The 27,262-nt window shown below is 37.4% G+C and overlaps 1 protein-coding gene and 1 long non-coding RNA gene across 4 annotated transcripts in view; one reads left to right on the top strand and one right to left on the bottom strand.

Annotated features, from left to right (window-relative positions):
- uba7 (ubiquitin-like modifier activating enzyme 7) overlaps window positions 1–27,262 on the top strand; it is a 48,237-nt gene that overhangs the window by 11,976 nt on the left and 8,999 nt on the right. For 2 of the 3 annotated variants that reach the window (XM_047814258.1, XM_027146300.2), the window contains exons 13-21: window positions 1–96; window positions 405–601; window positions 1,684–1,748; window positions 3,156–3,348; window positions 5,637–5,711; window positions 6,619–6,817; window positions 6,982–7,073; window positions 9,051–9,143; window positions 9,368–9,559. The exon at window positions 1–96 is cut by the window's left edge and continues 70 nt beyond it. In XM_047814258.1, the coding sequence (XP_047670214.1) occupies window positions 1–96; window positions 405–601; window positions 1,684–1,748; window positions 3,156–3,348; window positions 5,637–5,711; window positions 6,619–6,817; window positions 6,982–7,073; window positions 9,051–9,143; window positions 9,368–9,559 (1,202 nt within the window). Of the gene's footprint in view, window positions 97–404; window positions 602–1,683; window positions 1,749–3,155; window positions 3,349–5,636; window positions 5,712–6,618; window positions 6,818–6,981; window positions 7,074–9,050; window positions 9,144–9,367; window positions 9,560–11,601; window positions 11,679–27,262 lie in introns of all 3 variants that reach the window. The other variant, XR_007140669.1, reaches the window with a different exon arrangement.
- Window positions 11,994–15,679, bottom strand: LOC125141284. The gene is made up of 2 exons (XR_007140670.1): window positions 14,456–15,679; window positions 11,994–14,371 (listed from the first exon to the last, which is right to left on the bottom strand). It is a non-coding gene; the product is annotated as an uncharacterized LOC125141284 (long non-coding RNA).

The raw sequence follows: 27,262 nt of genomic DNA, 5'->3' as shown, positions 1-27,262 counted from the left end.
AGAACCGTGTGGGTCAGGAGAGCGAGAGCATCTACACACAACAGTTCTACAGCAGCCTGGATGGAGTGGCAGCAGCTCTGGATAATGTGGAAGCCAGTGAGTAATATTGCAGCAGTGCTGCTGTTCTAGAGAAACACTACATCTGTGCGTAGTTTGAGGGAGTCAATTGGTTGTGTTATTATGAGGTGTCTGCAATCGGCTCAGCAAGTACTTAAGAATGCATTTTAGATCATTTTATGACTGAAAGCACACATTATGACCAGCTGGCTGTCAGTGGCATTACTTATAAAAGTTAATCCTGCATAACACACAATCTTTATAAAAGCATGTATATCATTTATATATATGAGCTTAATATATTGTACAATAACCGTTAACATGATACTGTCTTTGTGGATGTACAGGAGTGTATTTGGATGAGCGCTGTGTGCAGTACCAGAAGCCTCTGTTAGAAGGGGGGACTCTGGGTGGTAAAGCTCATACACTTGTGGTAGTTCCACACCTGACTGAATCGTATGGACCATCAACATCTTCAGGACAGAAAGCTATTCCATTGTGCACACTGAAGCACTTCCCTCATCGTATAGAACACACACTGCAGGTAAAAACCACGTCCCAGATCACATCATTTGAAATATACTCTCATGTACTGTATGTGTTGCAGTTCCAATATAATCAAAAAGAATTTGATCACCTAAATAGTCTAACAACATTTGTGTGTATTTTAGTGACTATGATTTGCAGAAATTTACATTCAACTTTACTTTTATTTTTAATTCCTCCCCCTGCAAAGCAAAGTGCAATACCACAGCTGTATTGAATTTTCAAGCTGATTGTACAGAAAGTGTTGATTAGAGAAATCTGACACTGACAGACAAAACACAAATCTATATTATATTAATGCATTCATTTTAATAGGCTATACTGAATGTTAACGGCTGTGTAGCTAATAATTCTACACATATCTTTGTTAAAATATTTAATTGATGTGTTAGGCCATTTATTAGGACACATTTATTTATTTATCTTTGCAAGAAGTCTCCAATTTAATTGTCTTGTAACAATCAGCATGTAAAGACTGCAGGACAGAATAATCTATGCTTTCCAGCTTTTTTTTCATAGTCTTAGAAAAATCTAAAACACTAAAATGGATTCAGGTGAAAATAATACAAATACATTCACAGTATTTGGTAGACACTCATTCAGAGTGACTTACAGTTGTACAACCGACCAACTGAGGGTTAAGGACCTGGCTCAGGGGCCTAGGAGAAGCTGCTTGATGGACCTGGTATTCAAACTCACAACCATCTGATTTGTCCAGCACCTTAACCACTGAGCTACCGTTTTCAAACAATATCAGGCTTCTCTGAAAATCCCTCATAGCATAAAAAATAGTTTAATAAAATAAAATGGAATTTTTACCTTCCTCACAACAAATTACAAGATAATGCAGCCTGGCACAGGAAATATGTAGACCAAATAACACAATGAGGCATTTAATCATTATTAAGGCTAATCATCACCCAGTGTTTTTATCACTCAGCCAGGCCATATCGCATCACTCAGGCACCGACTGCTGTAACATCACATCTCTTCATGTTTTATTCCTTACCTAGAGCATGCTGAATGTGGCACTTATGATGTGTGTAAATATTACTATATATTGATGAACTGTCATTTCAGTGGGCCAGAGAGCAGTTTGAGGGCCTGTTCAACCAAACACCAGAGCATGTGAACCAGTATCTAAGGTATGTTGCATCTCAGTATTCAGTAACTGTTAGAAGAACACAAACAGACTGAGATAAATTACTAGAAGTAGAAATATGCTTGTAAAATTGCATATTTTTCACACACAGACACACACTTTTGACTTTCAAAAAATTTATATTTCTATCACTTTTGGAACAAAAAGATAGATTCTAGCATCTCTCACAGGCATGTATGCTAAAATATCCAGATAAAGCGCTTAGCTTCATTTGGACCTGTTTTCTGACTTCCTGTGATAAATCTTAGTATAAACCAGATCTTTAAAAGTAAAAGAGGGAGGTTTTGTAAGAAAAGTGCTTACACATTTGCACAGGAAGAGGTGGCTTATGGTGCATGCAGATAATGCATGGTGAATGCTGCAGTGTGCTTCCCTTAAAGGCAACTACTTCCTGTTAGGTAACTGCATAATTTACACCAATACCTACATGCAAACTCAGCCAATATTATGCTTAAAGTCTTAAATTAACACTGTAAAGTGTAGGCCAAGAAATCACTGCATTTCTTCAGTTTATTCTAGAGAGGCGTTTTAGTGCTCCTAGTACCAGTAGTGATTTGGCAGTGTTTGCAGTTACTTCTCTTTTTTATTGCACTTTGAACAATGGATATTGTCATAAACAGCTTTACAGAAATCAGGATGTAGATTTAGATCCCTAATGCCAGGAAGAACTTACCGAGATGACATGAGTAATAAAACAGACTCAAATAGGAGCCCATCCCCTTCAGGGACGGAAAAATATTACAGTATACATACAGCTGTAGAAGAGTAAAGTCAGTGCTGGGTCAGTATATATACGAATGTACAGTGCTGAGATGAGAACTTTTAAAGTCATAATGGGATTTGGACAAACACACTTCTTCTAAAGTTTACAGATGTGCAGTTCATCTGTTATTTGGTTTTCGCTATTGCTTACCCTACATGTGGTTATGATGCACATGGAGACTTTCAGAGGGGACTCAAGGTACAGGACACACTGCAAAGGGTGTCAATCCATCACAGCGCACAATCACACACTATTGACAATTTAGAGATGCAAATAAGCCTACAACACCTACTTTTGCACTTGTGGATGAAACCCCTGCAACACAGGTAGTAATACAAACCAAAAACATAGGTAGATTCGTGACCTCACATTGCCTCTAGGTGTAAATGAGTGTGAGAATGTGTGGTGCCATCTGGAGTGAATTTATCTACCTTGTGACCAAGGCTGCCAGGATAAAAGCTGGATTCACATGGACCCTGAATGAATTACACGCAAATATACCACTGTGCTGTTGTACAACACCAGGGCTCCATTGTAACTCGTTTAGACCAAATTTCAACCAGTTGAAACCATGATAATCACCCCGTTTCCTCCTGTTCTAATATTTGCCATGTTTTTCCCTGACAGCGATGCTGATTTCTGGGCTCGCACTGCTGGCCGAGGGGAGGCCGAGGCCGTCGAGGTGGTGGAGGCGGTGTATAGAAGTCTGAAGGACAGACCCAGTAACTGGCAGGATTGTGTGGCTTGGGCTCGTTTGCAGTGGGAGAGCTTTTACAACAATGATATCGCACAGCTGCTCTACTGCTTCCCTCCTGACCATGTATTACACACACACACACACACACACACACACACACACACACACACACACACATACATACATACATACATACACCCAACTACAATTTCATTTAGTATAATGTAAATGTATGTTGATAGCCTGTGTATTAGAGTAGAAGATGACTATGAACAGTTGGCTGGTTCTTAGGTTGGTTCAGTGCCAAGCTTGCAGCTGGGTTCAGAGCATCCAGTTTCAATGTGAAACCTGCAGAGGGCGCTGTGGCCTACAAAAACCCAACTCTGAAAGATGTGGTGCTGTTCATTATATGGCTTACTACATGCCACAACAGAATACACTCTAAACTGTTTACTATTCCGCATAGCAATATGTAATAGTTATAGTTCATGTCATGTTCTCTAGTCAGTACCAGTAAGTGAAATTCATGTGTGGATGCAGTTAACACAATTATACGAAAAACCGACTTAATTTTTTAAGTAATTCTACTTATTATTCTATTCTAACCAGGAATAAAAACAAGTTAAGGTATTTAGTCATTGATACAGATTATTAATTGTTTATTATTACTTTGCTCTTACTTATGGCTGTTACCTTAGTAATAGTAAGGTACGTTTCTTTAACAACAACAAAAACAACAACAAAAGAAAACACAAAAACAGATGAAATAAATAATAGGTGCCACTGTTGCTATCTTTGCCAATGTTTGGCTTGCATTTTGGTATATTAACAAATTCATTAGAAACTAATATAAATTCATTAACATTAATATTGTTCACATACTGCATACTACCTACGACTTATGAGGATGGTTTATAAACAACACAAACAGTACCAGTAAACTATCCACATAGACACAGCATGATAAATACAACAAATAATTGTGTAAGTCTTATTTTTTATGGTACAGTTTACCTACATTATGCACTTTCTTAGTTTTTAGCAGTGTCATGATCTTATGACTTTGATGAATGAATGTCCTCTTGCTCTCTCTCTCTATATCTCTCGCTCTCTCACTCTCTCTCTCTCTCTCTCTGACATACACACACCTTATCTTAACTAGAAGTAACCCTACAACAGTAGGTTTGTGGGGACTCCTGCTAGTTTCATTTCACAACTAGATGTTAGTGACCATATTTTGAGGAAGCTTGTCAGGGCTGCAGCTGGAGATAAAGCACGCATGCATCATCACTGCTTATAATTGTTTAACATATAAGTGAATAAGCAAATAAATGAATCGGTAAGGGAAGTTGTAGTGACATCTCATTCAGCAATTGTAAAAGTGTTTCCTTTTGTTCATGACACAGCGTGATATAGTTCTGTAAATAAAATTGATATGCATACAGTAGGTGTCTGAGCAGAAGACCGAGCTACATTCGTTATCTCATCACTCATCTTGCAAGACTCCGAAAATCTAGGTGACGGCTCATTCTAAAACTTTTGTAATACTGCATACATTTGTAAACAGAGATCAGGTTTGTAAATCCTGGGAGGCAGAGATTGCTTAGCACATGCAAGACTATGAAGAGACAAAGGACTGCGTGATCAAACCCTGACTGAGCAAACACGGCTGCAAACGACTATTAGTGAAGATTCTACACCAAAGTTGTGTGCACCTTTGTTTGAAGTTATTATTAAGGCATATACAGTTCTAATAAATAGGCGATTAGTTTGATTGTAAATTTCCTTTCACTGAATTTGTTACACACTTGCTCACTTTTACTCATTTTAGGGGGTTGATTAAGTGATCAGTCGCTAAAGCTAATACCAATATAAACTCGGTATTAAATTCAAGCCATTTGATTTCACTGGGTTGTGATTTCCACCACCATACCAAAAAAAAAAAAAAAACTACTGTACCGCCTGAATATACTAATATAGCCCTAGGGGGTCTTCAGACTGCTGATGAGTTCTGTGCTATCTGATGTTGAGTAGATCAGCCCTCAGCCCCAGCACTGATCTTTTTGCTGCAGCACAGTTAGTTCAAAGGAGTCCACAGCAACTGTCTCCTGTTTCTCTAGGCAGAGCCTCTCTGTTCTTTTATCACAGGACAAATTGCGTTAAACACACACACACACCGCTGATAAACTCATTACAGAGCCTGAGCAAAAGGTATTTGGAGACAAGAGCTTTGCAGACATTCAGTCTACTTTGTATTTCTTTTGACACAGGCTTGTGAACGTCTGCAGACTTTGTCCATGTCTCCATTTCCAATTATCTAGAGTCATATTTCAGTTTTCTTTTACTGGATCGTGCCTATTGCCAAATGTGTCTTTGTTTCTTAAGAAATTATCTTATATTTCTTTTACCAGGTAACTAGTTCAAATCTGCCTTTCTGGATGGGAGCTAAACGATGTCCTCACCCCTTAACATTTGACCCAGCCAATGTAAGTAGGAGTCCTGCTTGTCCAGGGTTTGGTTCTGCTGCTTTTCCCTCAGAACAAGAATATCTGGAATATCTTTCTATCATCTGATAACGGCTTATGATTTCTCTCCTGCTGTGAACTGAGACCTTATATTTAAATGATGATTAAGTAAACATTCCACACTTCAGTGCTCTAATTAAATCTTGTCTTTGTTTTTAACAGTCATTTTGTCCATCCATCATTTATGACCTTTTGTTTAACTGTGAGTGTTATCAGGGTTTCTCCCACCTAGGCCTTCTGAATTCTATGGTATTAGACTGGGAACTGAAACTGAAGATTGTGAATGTTGCAAATTTTTACAAAAGTTTGCACCCATCATGCTTTTGGAAAATAATCATTAAAAAAGTGATTATTCACAAATGATGATTTAGAGGATGCACAAGAAATTTGGAGGCAGGTATAAAACGCAAAGGGAAGACATTACTTTTAGAAATGAAGAAAGATGGAGCCTTTGACCTGATATCATTTTGAATGTCCACATTGTAAAAACAGAACCGAGATAGAACAAAAATAGACTAAGAATTGAATTACAATTAAAATATAATTTTACTCTACAGGTAAAAAGGGGGATATATATATGAATGCGGATTAGTAGCAGAACACACTGAGTTTTATGAATAAATCAACTGCAGATATACAGATATGTGCACTATAAACCTAATGTACATCATTTGACAGTTCTAATACTAATCAATGTCCAGTATGTTTTATTGTAATAAATAAATCCACTCAGTAACACAATCTAAACCCCACTGATTGCATTTGTTTATCTTACACATGCAGTTATATCATTATTTAGCTAATGGTTGTGGTTCCTGCTGTCAGGAGATTTATTGAAGGTTTATGTAGATGCTCTTTTACTTTCTAGACCACCCATGTGGATTTTATCGTGGCATCCGTTAACCTGTATGGGCAGGTTTATGGGATCAAGGGATCGACAGACCGTGCTGACATCCTGAAGCTCCTGGAAGGAGTGCGTGTGCCACCGTTTCACCCAAAATCCAGTGTGAAGATTGCGGTGGTGGACGAGGAACGGAAGGAAAGCATGGAAGAGAGAAATGATGAGGGTGAGCAAGCAGGAGGATGAAAGAAAAGGGGATGGCTCTGTTGTCTTCCAAATGAAGACGTAAAAGATTTTGTGTTTTCTTAAGCATGTCAAATAATTTCCACGGCCTTGATAAGTACAACCAGGTTAGAGCTTCTCATTAACCGTTCTATCTGTTTCTTTCAGACCAAGCCAAGATGGATGAGTTAAAGCAGAAACTGTCAAGCCTCCAGCCTGCCGGCCAGCAGGGTCGGATGTTCCCTCTAGAATTTGAAAAGGTAGTGTTTGTGTGTGTGTGTGTGTGTGTGTGTGTGTGTGTGTGTGTGTGTGTGTGTGTGTGTGTGTGTGTGTGTCCGTAGACTTTATACATATGCATTTGTGTGTTCTGTCTCTGCGTCAGACACACTGGCGACCATCCCCAGGTAGGAGGTCTAACAGAACCACAAATCTGTGCTTCTAGCCATCTGCCCTACACTGAAGTGATTACTGATCCTTATCCAACACCATCCCTAACTAGCCCTAATGGAGCACAAAGAACAGTAGAGTTCACTGTTAAGGCAAAATTCCACCCTTCATTTGGACACTTTTCAGAAGAAAAAAACATGTTGAGAAAAGCATAAGGAACGTTTGATCCTGGATCTCCTTCATTCTGTGTAAATGTGTTGCTGAGTGAAGTAGGGGAGAGATCATAGCACATACACACAAACACACACAAACACACACACACACACACACACACACAGACACAAACGTTTAGCGGTAGTTTCTTACTCTTTGCCATTATTTTTTAACACAAGTTTTGACTTCTTTAATGATTAATTCTTTGGAGAACCTTTTTTATGCCAGAATTTCTCTCTGCAGACATTTATGTATTATTCTTAACCTTATATAAACCTTAGCATTTCTAAATGCATGTAAAGATGCATGATGCCATGTTTTAGATTCTGAGTATGTAATCACTTACACTGACATCACCAAAAAAAGAAAATACAGCTACTGAGAACAAGGTCAGGGGTTCAAGACCTAGCACTGCCAAGCTGCCACTGTTGGGCCTTAACTCTTAACTCTCTCTACCCCAGGGTGCTGTATCATGCCTGACCCTGTGCTATGACCCCAAGTTTCACTGTGCTGTGAATGTATATGTGACAAATAAAACCTTCTCTTAACTGCAACTACAAAACAATAATGAAGATAATGTCATTTACAGAAAAAGATAAATATATTAGTCATGCATTGTAAACATTTGTGATGTCTTCACTATGGGAAACCTGATTAGGCTTTGTGTTCAGATGTGTGAAAGACCGGGATGAGTGGTGTGATGAGTGGTGTGATGAGGTAGTGTAATCTGGCAATTTGATGCTTGTGGAATGTCCTAGAAAACCTCACTCAGGTATATTAAGTTAACTGCCAATGAGTGTGTCACCGCTGTAGTGGGGATTAGGTTTAAGTTTCACAGTTGTGCGCACACACACACGTGCACATATACACACACAGACGCATACACACAAGCACACACATACAGGAAACTTGCTCTCAGAATAATAAAGTATTCAAATGTTCTTAATTCTCTATCTTGCCCAATCAACTGCCTAATGAGTTTAGAAATTATAGAATAATTAGCTCAAACATTCAAATCTCAGGACCACCAAGCTGCCCATGTTGGGCCCTTAAGCAAGACCTTTAAGCCTGAAGTGATGTATCAATGAGATATTTACTATATTCCTAATCAGAAGAATCCTAATAACTACCATCAGAGATTAAATGAAGATGACACAGTGTTACATGGAAATTAGAATAACACTTTTAATTTGTGCATCATCCTAGTGCATCATGCCTTACAGCCAGACACAGAGAGCCAAGGTTGCCAATGTGCGCCCCCTCAAATCCCCTCCGGTCACAGATGCCTTCTAAAGAGTCAACATGCTTCAAGTATGACTTCATGCACACTGTCACCTCAAAGAGAATATTCAATTTGGGATACAATAGGAGCTCCAGTGACAAATGGCGGGTTAAAAACACACATTTTCTCTATACCTTCATTCATTACAGCAGGAACAAGTAGACAAGAATCTTCATCATACAAATCGATAACGATCATGGAACAGCTGGTGCTCTAGAGATGATATAATGGTAGACAAAGCAAGGCCACTGTGTGTGATTTTCCTAACACCTCAGAGTCTATTGCTTGTACTAACTGATCTGTGCACATTGAGTGAGGAATGTTGTTTATGGCTCAGTGTTCACTCTGCTTTCAGGATGATGACAGTAATTTCCACATGGACTTTATAGTGGCAGCGTCTAACCTGAGGGCAGAGAATTATGATATACCAGCAGCAGATCGGCACAAGGTAGGAAACTAGAGTTAATGCCAATTAGTGTGTGTTTGTGTTGGATGTAATTCTCATTTAATGATTGCAACATCAAACACACATTAAACTATAAACTATACTCTAACATGCACATGTTCTTAAATCAGCACTATGCTAATAAACCCATGCACAGAAACACACCCTAATCCAATGAATAACATTTCCATGTTGTTGTTTGTTTTTGTTTTTTTTTGCTTGTACAGAGCAAGCTCATTGCTGGTCGCATCATCCCTGCTATCGCCACAAGCACAGCAACAACAGCAGGCCTTATGTGTCTAGAGCTGTATAAGCTTGTGCAGGGCCACCAGCAAAAAAGCTCCTTCCGTACTGCATTCCTTAACTTGGCAGCCAGTTACTACTTTATGTCACAGCCATTCAAGGCACCAGTGTTCACAGTGAGTACTGCTGCTGCTTACAAAGATGCTTGACCAAATGTTTACCTGTGATTAGAGTTCAATGTATAAATAAATCTAATCCATTCCAATTCATACATTCAATTTACTTTACAAATGCAGGCATATTTGGACAAACTGTGTTGCCACATATAGCATTTTATATATAGTAACTTGTATACTTTTTTTTTTTACTTTTGGGGCAGTCGTGGCCTAATGGTTAGAGAGTCTGATTCATAACCCAAAGGTTGTGGGTTCGAGTCTCGGGTCAGCCACGACTGAGGTGCCCTTGAGAAAGGCACCAAACCCCCCAACTGCTACCCGGGCGCCGCAGCATAAATGGCTGCCCACTGCTCCGGGTGTGTGTTCACGGTGTGTGTGTTCACTGCTGTGTGTGTGCACTTTGGATGGGTTAAATGCAGAGAACAAATTCTGAGTATGGGTAACCATACTTAGCCGTATGTCACGTCACGTCATATGTATGATTATTGGTCTGTTTTTTTCTGGTTTAAACATCTTACTAGATGGCACAATTCAAGTATCCTGAAATATAACTACCACTGTGTTTAATAAATAGTCTAATCACTTAATCAAAACATATTTGAAGCCTTTGTTTGCTTCTTTAGTTTTGTATTGGGGCAATCACATTAAAATAGACTTGAAAAAAAAGGATAAAGATGTTTAACTCTCTTTGCTACTATCAGACTTTATCAAGTATTTACTGTTAAACAATGTCTTAAGGCAGATTAGTTTAAGACTTTGAAACCAAGAACAACACTAGCAATGTTTGTAAGAACAGTAAACAGAACGGGATAAAGGAATGAATTTAGGGCCGATTCTTTCCATCGCAGACTGTAGATGCGTGTAGCTTATCAGTAACATTCACATCAGACATTTTCACAGAGTGACAAAACACCCTAGACCTCCATTTTCACTGCTGTATTACAGCTCACTTTGTTGATACATCTGTAACACATCATCCATCAACAGTGAGTGAGAAGGTGCACATAAAATACAGTCATGGGTACGTTTAATCATAACAGAGCTGATCATTATTATCCTTTTCTTTTTGCCCAAAACTGTCTTTGGACAGCAACAGAATTTTTTCTGTAATACTGTGTGTAATAGCGTGATCGTCCATTTGGATTTGTGTTTCAGCCATCCAATATAATATCATGACCAGTGATCACTGCTAGTTATTCAATAGCTGTTTATGCAATAGTTATTTTTACTTGTTTTATTTAATTCTATATATTATCTGGAACAGAACTTGGTGTGTGTGTGTGTGTGTGTGTGTGTGTGTGTGTGTGTGTGTGTGTGTGTGTGTGTGTGTGTGTGTGTGTGTTAGTGGAGCCGCAGTCTGGACCTAAATCAGCCCAGGCTTAAGTGATCCTGTCTTTATCCTGAAGGGCTTACAACATTTAGTAACTGTACACCCTCACACAGACCTCACTTTAGGGAGCTTCATATGTTCACTTATTCTGAGTGACTTTCCGCAAAAATCACATCACGAGTCTAGAAACTGAGAATCCCTACAGTGAATTCGGGTGAACTTTTCAAATATACCATTTTGTGTGCTGTCTCCATGTAGTTACGACTATATTAAATCAAGAGCCAAACTTGTGCTTCTAAGAAAGGGAGAAGGGGAGGGGTCAAGCCCGATGAAGTAATGCGTCACAGTTGCTTAAATTGTGGAGGAGGAGGGGAGGTGTGTGTCTATATACCCCCGTCAATGTAGAGGGTCAGAGATTTTTTGACCCAAGGGTACAGCCATTGAACTTTGCTTTGAAACACACCAGCTTGGGTTACTAGAGAGTTATGACAGCAAGCTGAAGTGCTTGGGACATTCTGCTTTTGCCACACACACACACACACACACACACACACATACACACACACAAAACGCATAAACAGATCTTGTTCCTCTTATTTTCATTTGCAGATATAATACTGTTTTATGTTTGTATTCCTAGAAACGCCTGCATTCAGCATTTCAACTCTCAGGTCTCTTTTTGTCTTCCATCTTTCCCTTTCTCTCCCTCCAGCACTTAGTTTGCCTTTGTCTCCTGGACTCATATGTCTGGCAGCTGTCTGGTGTAGAGAGAAGCTGTACTTTCCACAGGTGGGATTAGTTAGGAAACAGCTAGAGAGCACTGCATGTTGGCAGTCCAGTGCTGTATTACTGCACTCGTTTTGGCAGAATGCTGTGTGTGTGTGTGTGTGTGTGTGTGTGTGTGTGTGTGTGTGTGTGTGTGTGTGTGTGTGTGTGTGTTTGTGTAGTGTGTGTGTTCCCATTTTATGTTTGTGGTGATTAAATGTCCCCATACGCATAGGAATGTCTGATCATGAGGCGTTTTGTTGATTGCTCATAAATAGCAGTTTGATTATCATAAATAATTATATCAGTAAAATGTTCTCAAAAGGAAGGATATGTGTGTGTGTGTGTGTGTGTGTGTGTGTGTGTGTGTGTGTGTGTGTGTGTGTGTGTGTGTGTGTGTGTGTGTAATGAGAGAAATGCTCAGGTAAGGGAAAGGTTTTTTCGCATTAAGAGAAGAGTTGGATAAAGCAGTATGTGCAGATATGAAAGAAACAGCACACAGACACATGATAGTGTACACTAGTCAAGCTACAGTATGATGTACTTTTCCCATGGTGAAGTACATGCAGAAGACAATGATTTGCAGCATCCTGTTGCACCCATAGTGCCTGCTATCTGTTATATTAATTCAATTATGTCAAGAAATACTATACATACACTATAAGGCCAAAGGTTTGAGGACAGCTGACCATCGCACCTATATGTGGTTCTTCCCCAAACTGTTACCACAAAGTTGGAAGCAAAAAATTGTCTAGAATGTCAACGACAATGTCCATGTGCACAAAGCGAGCTCCATTAAGACATGGTGTGCCGAGCCTGGAGTGAAAGAACTCAAGTGTCCTGTATAGAGACGTGACCTCAACCCCACTGAACACCTTTGTGTTTCATGAACTAGAACAACGACTGCACCCCATGTGTCCTTGCCTCAATTCATTGCCTGGCCTCACTAATGCTCTTGTGTTTGAATGATCACAAATCCCCTCAGTCATGCTCCAAAATCTACTGGAAAGCCTTACTAAAAGAGTGGAGGTTATTGTAACAGCAAAGGGAGAATAAACTGGAATGGGAGACATACTGTATGAGACTTGCACACCTTTCACCATATTGTGTAGTTTTGCTTAGGTAACTATATTAAAATGTTCATACTAATTGTTAATTGTACTTTAATTAAAACTAATTAATTAATTAAGTTCTAATATCATTTTCATTAAAATGTAACAGTTTTTTTTATTATTTAATTATTTTTTTTAAAAATCAACATTTAAAACATACCAACATACATTATATTTCTGCAAATACTGTCTTCATAGATTAAAGTTTTAAAAAAGGAATAGCTAAATTAAGCGCCTGCACAAATCAGTTGAATAAGTGTGATTTGATTGGATTTTGTATCGATTCTCATGGGATGGAAAATTAGAAATCACAAATTTGATTCCAGATGTGTTCCAGCCAAGGTTTTGGAAAGATCATCTCTACTGTTTTTAAGATTCTAATTCTTTCCACTAACGTTCATTAGTTTTGCTTAAAAAGAATGTATTTATTTCCATTGCAGTTTCTGTGTGAAATCACTAACAGACTTGACTAATCAAAGCATGTGCTGGATCTATAATAGGTCATTCCAAATCGACTGCTATCTGTATTTGCTATCAGAATCATCCACAGAATTACAAAACATTCAGAAATAGGTGTAAATCCAGAAAAATATCAACAGTGCATGTAGGGGTTAAAACAACAGACCTCAATGTATAACCAACATCTGCGTGACTAATAGTTTTATATATACTATATATACTAATAAATGTTTTTTGTTTTTTTTTTCATTCGTTGTAGCATTGGTTATTACATAATTTTTCAGTGAAATCATTATATGTTCTTTTCTTTATTGCAATAGTATAATATGAACGTTACTTTATGGAAAGCTATTTCTTGATTTTTACTTCAAGCCCACAGATGTGGGAGTAAATATTGAGTTACTGTGCTTCTAATCTGGATTTCTACTTGGTGATTGTTTTTCAGTGCATGTACGGTTTATTGGAGAGAAAAGCAGGGGTGAGTTCGGAGTAACACATTGAGCTGAAGTTGTATGAAAGAAGATCTTAGCGCAAAGGGGTTTCTGGGAAGCTTTTGAGGCATAGCTGTGGGCAGAAACTAACCACATGGTTCCATTTCCCAGGTGTCCAATGTGAAGGACCGAATGTCTATAGCTCTTTCCTGTGAGTTGAACCTTGGGTCTCATTTGTCACACTCACCCTCTTAAGTTTGTCCTCCATTTCAATATGGGTTTCATCAGTATATGTTAACAACCTTAAATGAAAATCCGGTCTCTTCTTGTAGTGTGTAGTCTATCACAGAGCACTTAGACTATAGACTATAGACTATACTAATTCAGGGTTGGGTCTCCAATCAGCCTCAGTTCGTTGTTGGAACGGATTCCACAAGATATTAGAAACACGCATTTCAGATTCTGGTCCTTGTTGATACGATTGCATCTCGCAATTCCTGCAGGTTTTTCAGGTGAACTGTCATGGTATTAATCTCCTGTTTTACAATATCACAAAGGTGTTCTATTGGATTCAGAGCCGGTCAATGCGAATGCCTCTGAAGAACACTGAACTCATTGTGATGTTGATGAAACCTGATTGAGATGACTTTTGCTTTGTTGTCCTTGTGCACTAGCCAGCAGAAGATGTTGATCTTCATCAGCTTTCTAGTGTTGCCTGACAGAAGTAAAAACCCATTTTGATATTCTGCTGTTGTACAAGGTTTGACATGTTGTGCATATAAGATTCTTTTCTACTCACCAGAATTGTATCAGAGTTACTGTATCCTTTCTGTCAGATCGGACCAGTCAGACTATTTCCCATTGAGCTCTCATCAACCAGCTGTGTGATGTTTATTCACAGAATTGTCATCAAAATCATTAAGATCGCATTTTTCTCAATTTTGAACGCTAACTGAAGCCACTGGCCCGTATCTGCATGATTTTCTGCACTGCACTGCAGTCATGATTATATAAACCACAAAGATTGTGGCTTCTCTGATTTTCTGAACACCTACAATATAAAGCACCCCAACTTAAACTCTGTGCGTGTGCGTATATGTATGCAAAAATGACTGCTATTTCCTGTTATCACAGGAAGCCTCTCTATTGAAACCAGATTTCCTTCAGAGCAGCATTATGGTGTGGCTGCAGTTTTTATTTCCTTAATCATTCACAGCTTCGGAAGGCTAGAAGGAGGAAGGGAGAGATGAACAGACCTGGTGTTAAGGATTCAAAGCCCACGTGTGAACTTTTGTTTTTCTTGCTTACTCCCTTCCCTGCAGGAAAAGCTTTTGCTTACCAGTTTATTACACCTTTTTTCCCAAATATTTAGTGTGTTTGGAAGTCATAATGCATTACAAATATTTCTACATAATCCTTCACATATAAAGCTAAACTTCAGAACTGTAGATTACGTGTGACTTTTTGTTAAAAAAACGTTACGTATATATTATTGAAATGCCTTCGATTGTAAGAAAAAATAGAAAGTTGATCATTAGTCTTGGCTTTGACCCAGTGGCCTTTAGAGTTTAGAACCGAGTCTCATATTCCAGTGTGGTATGTTTGTGTTAAGTCTCTGTTTCCAGCACTTAACTGCATGTATATCTCAGTGCTGCTGAATTCTCGAACCTGATAGGTGAGCAGATGCTGATTCATTTTCTATTCTCCTAATTTCACTTCTATGAAGCTCTGACAGATAATGTGATTTGCCTTAAAGCCAGCATTAATTATATTTCACGTATGTGTTAAAATACTTTATATATGTGTTTAAAATACTTTAACTTGCACAAAGACATGTATGGCGGACGCGTCACGTAAACGGGTTAAACGTGCGTTATTGTTAAAATTTAAACACTTTCTCACTTTCTTTAGCATTTTTGGTCAGCTTTGTGCTCAGGTATTGATCAGTGAACATTTGAAAACCTCGGCAGGAAGAAATTAGTCTGTAATGAACTCTGTAATGAATACCTGACCTATTAGTTATCGGTTGCACAATTCCATGCGACTATAAACTATTGTAGACAGGACGTTATGTATATTTTCATTATTTTCTCTCCGGTTTCATCCAAATCAGGATGGGTTCCCCTCTGAGCCCACTCAATGTTTCAACCTTATGTCATCATAGGGAGTTTTTCCTTGCCACTGTCACCTCAGCTTTGCTCATTAGGGATAGGTTTTAGAGATACATAGTCATTTTTATTCTTTTCTACGTTTCTGGAAAGCTACTTTGAGTTGTTAAAAGTGCTATAGAAATTGAATTGAATTAAGTCTCCAGTGTCAGCACTTTGTAACAAATGTAACAGCTGTATAAAATAACATCAGGTTTCTGACTTGGAAGACTCTTCATGGTAGTGAGCTTGGGATGAGTTCACGACGGTCCTTATTAGTGGTAGCGTTTTGTTTATAAGTCAACCTGAGGTTTGTCTGTGATTATTACGATTGTTTATACTAATTCCGTTAATAACGTTAATGCTGAGTTTGCACATTTAGTGCATTCACACATGCTGTGTGATGTTTATTAATACTGTTGGTATCTTCACCCAACATATTTATATATTACTGATGATTATTTTAGGTTATTATTATTATTTTACTCACTAATTTCAGTTTGACTTGGTGAATATGTTTCATAAAAGGTACAGTGCCATATTGTATTGCTTTTTGTTTATTGAGAATTTATTTGACATTTATTTTACATGTAGGTTTATATTGTGTATAGCAATGTGGTAGTTTTGACATACATAAGTCACGTCAAATTATTTTCTTATTTATATTAATTGAAGAACCACACACGCACACACGCATGCACACACACTCTTTAATCCTCTTAAAATGCAATAAAGCATCTGATTTATAGCTGACTGCTCTCATCTACCCCTGTGTTATGATCAACACCCCAAGAAGATATCATAATTCTTGGAACACTGCTTGTCAAATCAAATTATCTGTTGTATAACAAGAAATAAATTATTTTGCAGATATTCCACAACATTAAGCACCACTAGAATAATTTGCAATAAATAAATAAAAAAAATTATGGGGGTCTTTAATTGATAAAAAAAATGCAGTTGTGTAAGAGGGATAAAACACTTCTATACATTGCTGTTGGAAAATAATCTTCCTTGTGTCAACATTGATTATATTTGTAACAGATCACGCCTTCATAGTGTTTTATTCCTTACTAAACTCTGTAAGCTCCATATGAGTCTTGATTGATGAAACCCTTTTCATTACTAGGTTTTGCTTACAGATTGTTTATATTTACACAGTGTCCTCTGTGCTTTAAGCAGCTTCAAATTCTGTACCTTTAAGTCATATTTATTTCTCAATATGGCACATGCTATACTATTGATTCAACTGTGGAGTAGGAAGGTAAAAGTGAGACAAAGAGAAAGGGCAGATGTGTCTTTCTGCTCCCATGGGAGTGTGTGCATGACAGGGTATAAAAACTAAACAAAAGTGAGTCACTCTGCAGGATAGTTTTCCACATGGTTGCTTAGTGTATTACTTTCCTTTCATCGATCTTTGATCAGTTTTTGTCTTTAAGAACAGTGATTTTTGTTTGAGTAACAATCAAGTAAGATAAGCAGTAGGAAAAATAGTTGAGACACTTAATTACACACTGCTAAAAGCTGTTTTTGTTGTTGTTGTTGACCTTGATTTTTTCCCTCTTTATTTTTATCTTGCACTGTTTGCACTAAGTTGCACATATGCACTTTATGTTGCTAAGACTAACTTACTTAAGTCTTTAGCTCTGTGCTGGTCCTGGAGAAACCTTGTCTCCTTTAGCTGTACTGCATCAGTTGTATATGGTTTAAATGACGACAAGAGCTTCTTGACTTGACTTGACTTAAAGGAACAGACTTGAGTTTTTATCACCAGCTAGAAAGAGTTAGTGTGTTTTGGGATCTTCGGACAATCGGGCCTAGACATCCTAAAAAGATCATACTAAATAGTCCCTTGTTAGCTTAAGGTCTAATCAAGAACCTTCCATTGTTAATGTTATCTGAATTCAGTGGAGCTTTCATTACATTACACTATCATTACATTTGTTATTTCTGACACTGAATATATTTTGATAATCAATTATTTCATGAACTGAGTGATGGATTATAGCTAATGATTAAAGACTTTCTAAATCTTCCATTACAACTGTTGTTCCTGTTACACTGTTCCATTGTGATAACCGTGGAGGAATGTGGTAATAAAAAAAGAAAAATACAGAAGAAAACACTTATTTAATCAAAGATCTTTCCATGCAGCTCCCACCCCCCCAGGAATCCCAACGAGTCCGATTAAAACCGCAACATCCTTAATAGGCAGCGCTAGTCTTTCCAACACAGCCAATAAAAACAAGGAATGCAACATGAACAATGGCTCGGAATAAGAAGAAACTTTTGTGCAAATCAAAGCAGATGAACAGAATCCATCTAATCCTACACCGTGCATACTTTTCATTTTTCTGTATAATGTTGGTTCATTAACGTGTGCTCGTGTTCATGTTTTAAAGAGAAGTTTCTAAGACTGTCGTTAAGTAGAGGGAAAATCCATAAACATGCTTGAGACCTTTTGATTATAGTACAAGAAATAAGACTCTGGAATTTATGGACGTTTCCCATCGGGTGAACTGACAGTAGAGACACTGGAACATTCAGTATGAACCTGAGCTCTGAGTTAAGTAACTGCACATGTTCAAGCACATGAGCCATGGTCATAGTGAGCAATATGTTATAGTTTCTTTTAAGTCTAGAATAAAAGAAGATTTAATGAAAGACTTTGACCTTGTCAACACCTTTTGGATTAAGCTGTTGGGGTTATTTCTACCTAAACTGACGTATGAAGCTGTTTTCCTATCAGGAAAAAGAAACAAAAGCATTTTGACTGGTTTCCAGAAATCCCAGCCCTTTACTGGACTGCGTTTATTAGGTCACATCAATATGGGAACATGGTTCTGAAGCCTAGATCTCTGATCCTCTATCCAAATGATTCACTCCCTGTGTCTTTCCTTTTCCAAACCACACCTCGCTCATCATCCTCTCTTCTGTTATCATAAACACTTTCTACACCTCTTTTTCTTCTGTAGTCTGTCCATCCTTCTGTTTCCAACCAATGACATATGTTGTTGATTAAGGCATTTGTTAGTGAACTTTCACCCCAAGGAAATAAAATCTCACAAATTGAGTTCTCTCTCTCTCTCTCTCTCTCTCTCTCTCTCTCTCTCTCTCTCTCTCTCTCTCTCTCTCTCTCTCTCTCTCTCTCGTCTGTGTATGTGCTTGTGTGTGTGCTTGTGAGTGTGTTGGTCTTTGCCTGAAAAAACATTCAGAATTCGGATTGATGTTGTTTCTTTATAACTGTATTGACTGAACTGCCTTGCTAGCCTATAGGGATTCTTGGAAAAAAAATTCCAGTATTTAATTCTTTGTCTGTAAATCCTCCTGCAGCCTATGACATGATTTAAGGCTTAAATGACAAATGTACAATTATAATGAATATTACTAGTGAAAAATGCAGGAGACAGAAAGTGTTCCTGTATACAAGTGTATGGTGTTCATTAAGATGTAAGATGAAGACATGCATATGCAAAGTCCTGTGGAGGTAGACAAGGCTTTGGTGCTTATTTGTATTATGTAGTCTGTAGTGTAATGATTGCTTATGTAGTCTGTAGTGTAATGATTGCTTATGTAGTCTGTAGTGTAATGAATGCTTATGTAGTCTGTAGTGTAATGAATACAGATGTAGTCTGTAGAGTAATGAATGCTTATGTAGTCTGTAGTGTAATGAATGCTTATGTAGTCTGTAGTGTAATGAATACAGATGTAGTCTGTAGTGTATTGAATGCTTATGTAGTCTGTAGTGTAATGAATACAGATTTAGTCTGTAGTGTAATGAATACAGATTTAGTCTGTAGTGTAATGAATACAGATTTAGTCTGTAGTGTAATGAATGCTTATGTAGTCTGTAGTGTAATGAATGCTTATGTAGTCTGTAGTGTAATGATTGCTTATGTAGTCTGTTGTGTAATGAATGCTTATGTAGTCTGTAGTGTAATGAATACAGATGTAGTCTGTAGTGTAATGATTGCTTATGTAGTCTGTAGTGTAATGAATGCTTATGTAGTCTGTAGTGTAATGAATACAGATGTAGTCTGTAGAGTAATGAATGCTTATGTAGTCTGTAGTGTAATGAATGCTTATGTAGTCTGTAGTGTAATGAATACAGATGTAGTCTGTAGTGTGATGAATGCTTATGTAGTCTGTAGTGTAATGATTGCTTATGTAGGCTGTAGTGTAATGAATACAGATTTAGTCTGTAGTGTAATGAATACAGATGTAGTCTGTAGTGTAATGAATACAGATGTAGTCTGTAGTGTAATGAATGCTTATGTAGTCTGTAGTGTAATGATTGCTTATGTAGTCTGTAGTGTAATGAATGCTTATGTAGTCTGTAGTGTAATGAATACAGATGTAGTCTGTAGAGTAATGAATGCTTATGTAGTCTGTAGTGTAATGAATGCTTATGTAGTCTGTAGTGTAATGAATACAGATGTAGTCTGTAGTGTGATGAATGCTTATGTAGTCTGTAGTGTAATGATTGCTTATGTAGGCTGTAGTGTAATGAATACAGATTTAGTCTGTAGTGTAATGAATACAGATGTAGTCTGTAGTGTAATGAATACAGATGTAGTCTGTAGTGTAATGAATGCTTATGTAGTCTGTAGTGTAATGAATGCTTATGTAGTCTGTAGTGTAATGAATACAGATGTAGTCTGTAGTGTAATGAATACAGATGTAGGCTGTAGTGTAATGAATGCTTATGTAGTCTGTAGTGTAATGAATACAGATTTAGGCTGTAGTGTAATGAATGCTTATGTAGTCTGTAGTGTAATGAATGCTTATGTAGTCTGTAGAGTAATGAATGCTTATGTAGTCTGTAGTGTAATTAATGCTTATGTAGTCTGTAGATTAATGAATGCTTATGTCGTCTGTAGTGTAAAGAATACAGATGTAGTCTGTGGTGTAATTAATGCTTATGTAGTCGGTAGTGTAATGAATACAGATGTAGTCTGTAGTGTAATGAATGCTTATGTAGTCTGTAGTGTAATGAATGCTTATTTAGTCTGTAGTGTAATGATTGCTTCTGTAGTCTGTAGTGTAATGAATGCTTATGTGGTCTGTAGTGTAATGAATACAGATGTAGTCTGTAGTGTAATGAATGCTTATGTAGTCTGTAGTGTAATGAATGCTTATGTAGTCTGTAGTGTATTGAATGCTTATGTAGTCTGTAGAGTAATGAATGCTTATGTAGTCTTTCGTGTAATGAATGCTTATGTAGTCGGTAGTGTTGTGGTCTTTTACTTTTTTCCAGGCATAATTTTACAGTTATATTCTAAAATCCTGTTCAACTAGTAGTCTTTCTTAATGCATTGTTATTGTCAGATGCTGTAAGCCCAGTGACATGCTAATGCTAATGTCTATGTAATATTTCATTCTTAGAGTGCTTTCTGTTATGCTACATACACTTCACTGCCACTTCTCACTTCTGGCTCCATGTTATTGGATTTGTCCCTGTTCCAGTGCCTTGAAATGAAACACACATTTATCTGGATTATTTTTGGACTCTTTCTTGTTGATTTTAGGTGATCTGTTGGAGTTTACATTACATTTATCTTTCACTGCTGGATTCTACCCAAAGATGCTGCAGACATTTTTTGATTAACCTCCACTTCACCTCGCTTCATACATCCACTGCAAGGCTGCTCTCTGTGTATCTTACACCTCTCACTCACCCTTAATGACCCGGGTTCTGGCACTCATTATCATCTGCCTACATGGATTTGCTTAAAAAATCCTTTAATTTGCTGCTGTGTGTGTGTGAGTGGGTGTGTGTGTGTTTGTGTGTCATTTTCAGACAGTTAGTTCTAATGATTTTTCCTCTTTCCAATTCACAGTGAATTATTTGTGCAACAAAGCAAAAGCAAAAAAATATAAAAATGAATGTGCTGACCTGTTGGCACATGTTACGCTGTTTTCATTATCGACATAACTTCTGTTTTTATTTGAGATAATGATTATTGCTAGGCGATGTGTTGGGAGTCAGAAATCAAACAGGAAGTATGTACCCAGAACCATGGAGAAGACTTCAGTCCTATGTTTGATTTTAATAATGCTCAAATCCTTTTATAGTATAGGATTGACCTATCCATCCACCCACCCACCCACCTACCCATCCATCCATCCATCCATCCATCCATACATCCATCAACTGTTTATCCTTCACAAGGTCACAAGGAGCCTGGACTCAATCCCAGGGGACACCATGGACTTGGTGCCAGTCTTTCGCAGCACACAAACACACACTCACACTCATTCACACACTACAGACAGTTTAGAGATGGCAGGCAGCCTAACACAAGTTTTTAGTCTGGGGAGGAAACCCAGAGTCTAATCTTTCAATGTTCTTCTTGTGTTGCAGGTCTTTTAGTCTTGTAGCATCCATGATGTGCAATTTGCTTCCATAAGCCATATATATATACTTTTAGTATAACTCTCATTTGTCATTCATGTGACCTTTACTTTTTATCCTATGTCTCCATGTTACACTTAAATACCATGTGTAATTATTGTCTTTGTTTAACAAAGCACACCAAACCCCAGGAACAACCCTTTCATTGATTAATTAACTTATAACTAATTATTAATATGTAACTGTCATTCTGCTTTTGCCCAACAAAGTTTCTGCGCATGACATTTGTTCGTTTGTAGCTGAAAGGTTTAATTTCCAAAAATAGGAAGTACATCTGGCATGGGACACGTTTTTACACCATTGTCTTTAACAGCTTCATATAATGCACGTAAACAACGTGTTAACCTTATGGAGAAAAAGGAACCCCATCCTGAGAGAAGAACTAAACCACACAGAGATCATTGTTTGCTGAGAATGTCTAGTAAATATATTTAGTGATTTCATTGTGTGTGGTGTGCTTGCATTAGTTAGCTAAGGAAGTTGTGTTTCCAGTAAACACAGGCTGTTTTTACTGTGTTATATTTGTAACTTTCTGTGCGCCAGCACTCTTGCATTTGCTTCAGAATTTTAAGTAACGGGGATTTTTTGAACCTTACCAAAAAAAGCAAGCAAAACAATTTGATTTATTTGACAAAAAGTAAGAATGACTTGGTTAACCTCACTCTTGCAATAAAGATATAAAAGTGTGTGAGCCATACCAATGGATCTGATCTCACTAAGCCACGACAAACCATTAGACACAGCCATTCGGTCAGCAGCAGCCACATCTACACCCCCTCACCCCCAAACTGCCTTCATTTCCTGTCTGGTTCACTCCAATCTCAAACCCTGCACTTTTGACACTCGACACCAGTCAAGCCAGGTGTTATCACCACTTTATATAATTACCTTGTCTGTGAGAAAAGCAGATAGGAATGAGTTTCAAGAGTTTTCGATTTCCTGGTGGAGCCTGTTAAAGAATCCCAGCTGTAGCTAATACAGACAATTAACTGCATGTCATGGCCGTGCTTTACACAACTGAACAGCACTTGGCTTCAATATCCTTTGAATAGAACAAAACTCGTCCTGTGCTTCGTCACGATGACAGCTTATTCAGGACGTAACATCATTTAATATGAAGCAATTGTAAAGAATGATCCATGTAGTAATATAGTTATTTCTTTATTTCACACCCCTATTTGTAGGTTCAACTTGTGGAAATGTGTAATTCTGCAATCTAAATGTCATATATGTTCATGTTGGATTTTACAGCAACACAGTATATTCTTGTACGAGATATTCTGTGAATTTCTATATCTTTTTATTCGTTTGCTCTCTTTTTTACTGGTTCTGTTGTGGATGGCCTGTCCATCTGTTTTAACCTGACAATAAGAAAATTAAATGACTAAAAGTGATTTCCATTGTCACAACTGTAGCCACAATATGGAAGTAAACCTTGCAATAAGGTTATATTGAAACTTTTGTCCCTCTACTATACATGCAGTCAGTTTGTTTTGTGGGGCAACTCAGGAATATTTAGTAATGCATATAACCCCATATGATACATTTACATTATATTTAGCTGTAAGTTATATAATTGATTGACTATATGAAAGAGAATAAATACAAAATATATGTGTATATTGATTCTGATGTAATCATATGTACTAAATCATTATTCGGAATAAACAGACAGGGTTTTTTTTCTTCTTCTTCTTTTTCTCTGAAAGATTCTCAGGAAATCTGGTGAGATTAGAGTAGTAGGAGATTCCCAGGGCTTGGATTGGAAAATATTTTTTTTACATGTTAGTTCTTACAGCAGTCAATAGAACGGCTACATAGTTTGTAAGTTATTCATTCTTATATTGGTTATTCCAATATCTCTTGGTAAAGTAGTTTATAACATATATCTTATTTGTTTTATCCAAATTTGTGAGCAGTTTCAGTAATTTATTTTGAAAGGTAGTCCATTTCAATGCTCTATATCACAATATACTGTAAGTTAACAAAAATTGTGTTCACCAACACAAGGTTCATTGTATTCAGTACACTGAATGTTATCTATACCAGTCAGCTACTTTATTTTGAATCCTGGTCAGTGATATAGTATTAGTATTAGGTTAGTGATATAGTATTAATATTAGGTTAGTGACATAGTACTTAGTATTAGGTTAGAATTCACCTAAAATAGAGCCTAGAATTTTACCTAGAATTATACCCAAACTTTTCTGGACGCATGACCATCACATGCATATGTAGTTCTTCCCCAACTTGTTGCCAGCAAGTTATAATACCATTGTCAAATATGGCTTTGTCAATAAGATTTCCTGTCACTGGAACTAAGAGGCCAAATCATGTTGCATCATGACAATGCCCCTGTGCACAAAGCAAGTTCCATGAAGAAATAGTTTGCCAAATTTGATAAAGAAGATTCCTATTGACCCGTGCAGAGCTCTGACCTCAGTGCCTTAACTTTATTAATGTTTTTGTAGCTTTCGGGCAAACAGCAGTCCAAAAATCTAGTGAAAAACCTTTCCACAAAAATGTAGCTCATTATAACAGCAAATTGTGACAGAAAATTAAATTTAATATTGGAACTTTTGGCCCTCTACTATACATGCAGTCAGTTTGTTTTGTCAACTCAGGACTATTTAGTAATACATCTAGCTTTAGTTATACCTTATGTAAGGTTGGAGCAATCAGCCAGTGGTGTGTGGCTCAGATGTACAGATCACAGCACTAATTGTTCACTGTCAGAAAACATAAAGCCATGTGTAGGTCTTTGAATGACCGCGTGATCACCGACTGCACAAAAGTTGTTTACACTTAATGAGATGACATTTATGAGCCTGTGTGTTCTAAAGAATCAATACTGCCCAATGTTGTTGATGAGTTGGCCAGTTATTATTGATCCTGCTCTTAGCTTCCTATTACAGTTCTACATCGGTAGACAGTTATGTCTATGGAAAATCAGTACATGAAGAGCGAATCATATCAGCTGCAACAGGAGAGCTATTTTAGACATTTTTTATTCTTTATTTGTCACATTATGGTTTCTTTTAGAACCTGTAGAAACATGTCCCTATGTCATTGGTAATCAATGCCCTACATTTATATGACTATTGATTTTGGGATGGGACTCTGTCCCCAGATGGACACGAGACTGATATATGGGTCTTGTTTTCAGCTGTGTGTAGAAGGACCCCTCAGGCAAACTGCGCCATTTGTTTGCAGCCTGTATTGATGGAGTCCTTCTGGCACGAGTCGTCAGTATAGTGAAAAGACCCTCATTGGCAGGACAATTGCTCCAACTTCTGTTTGCTATTTAACACGTCAAAAGGCCCGTTGAATAGAAGGCAGTGGCTGGAGTGTAAGTGTCAAATCTTTAGAAGACAAACACCATTCTGTCAACCGTCTCCCTCCTTTGTTCAGCTTCTTTACTGGATTGCTGAATATGCATGGCAGAGATAAGAGAGGTTAAAGGGTAAATGAATTAGGGCTTGGATGGGGGGTGAACCTAAAAAAAAGGTCCGTGTGCTGTAACAAAATCAAACCAGGAATCACATTTCTTTTTTATTTTTTTTTCTTATTTTCCGAAAATCTTATGCATTGTAGCATTCATCTCAGCTATATTGAAATCTATTATATTATATAGCTGTACAGTGACACAAAAGATCTGTAATGCAGTAATACTACAAAGCAGTGCTAAAGAAAGTGTTTGGTTGCTGACATCTGTCACTGTAAAGTCACTCCACTGACTCAGGTCACTCAGCACCTCCTAATTGTGGACACACTTTCTATTCGTTCGCTCTCTTTTTTACTGGTTCTGTTGTGGATGGCCTGTCCATCTGTTCTAACATGACAATAAGAAAATGAAATGACTAAAAGTGATTTCCATTGTCACAACTATAGCCGCAATATGGGAGTGAACGATGCAATAAGGTCTGTGTTACTTATATTTAGCTCCAAGTTATTTAATTGATTCACTATATGAAAGAGAATAAATACGGAATATATATGTGTATATTGATTCTAATGTACTAAATCATTATTCGGGATAAACGGACGTTCTTTTTTTCTGAAAGATTCTCAGGAAATCTTGTTGAGATTAGAGTTTGATTTCACTGGGATCCTGAAGCAGGCAACAAAAAAGTTGCATAAGCAAGACTTTTTTAATTTTCAGAGTATAAGTAAGCAGAAGCTCATAGGACAATTAAATACCAAGTTAATTTACAGGCATTTACTGATCAGGGTTGTAGTGACTTAAATTAGTCTGTTAGATTATTTCTATATTAGGAAATAGAACCAACAACATTGACTGGAAAATACTGAAGTTATCATGATGTTGAGTCATGGAGTTCAGGTTGAGGTAGAAGTCACAGTCCATGCGAAAGTATTGACATTTCTACCTTTGGGATTTTTCTAATGTTTTCCAGTACAGTGTTTCTATAGGCATCATGACAAGGATCCTATTTAATAGATTTTCCACAAAAAAATCCCATGCAAACAAACAAATAAAAAGAAACCTTCAGGTATATGCCAGACCACCTTAAAATGTAAATATAAATCTAAACCATAAATCTAAATATAGATATAGATCAGTTGTGTCTCTGTTATGTATCAGCTGATTTTCCAATGTTTATCATCCCATGCCATGTATTGACTTTCGTAGACTCTCTGTTTTAAAGGTCTCTGTTATAGCAATAGACTAACCATCCTTAAATGGCAGTGTGGTTTATGTCAACCTTGACGTGTTTAAATACATAAGAACAGCAGGCTCGCATGAGAGAGAAAGAGGAAATGGATTGTTCTTTTTTCCGCCTGTCAAGCGCCATGTATTTTCTGAGTTGGCTGTTGTTTATACAAACAAAGCTGAGTAGTGATGACATGGCACCATAGTTTGCGTCTCTGTGAACAGAATTTTACATCACCACACTTTAATAAGCATGCTTATTATATCTAAGGCTGAGTGCTTTTAACTGTGAACCATCTACTTCTCAACTCAACAGAGTTTATACAGTGTGTAGGGGATTTAATGTCTTATATTATTATGTATATTCTGTTA

This window comes from Tachysurus fulvidraco, chromosome 5 (assembly GCF_022655615.1).
Source record: "Tachysurus fulvidraco isolate hzauxx_2018 chromosome 5, HZAU_PFXX_2.0, whole genome shotgun sequence".
Lineage (NCBI taxonomy): Eukaryota > Metazoa > Chordata > Actinopteri > Siluriformes > Bagridae > Tachysurus > Tachysurus fulvidraco.
This window is presented reverse-complemented; position numbering and strand designations above follow the sequence as displayed.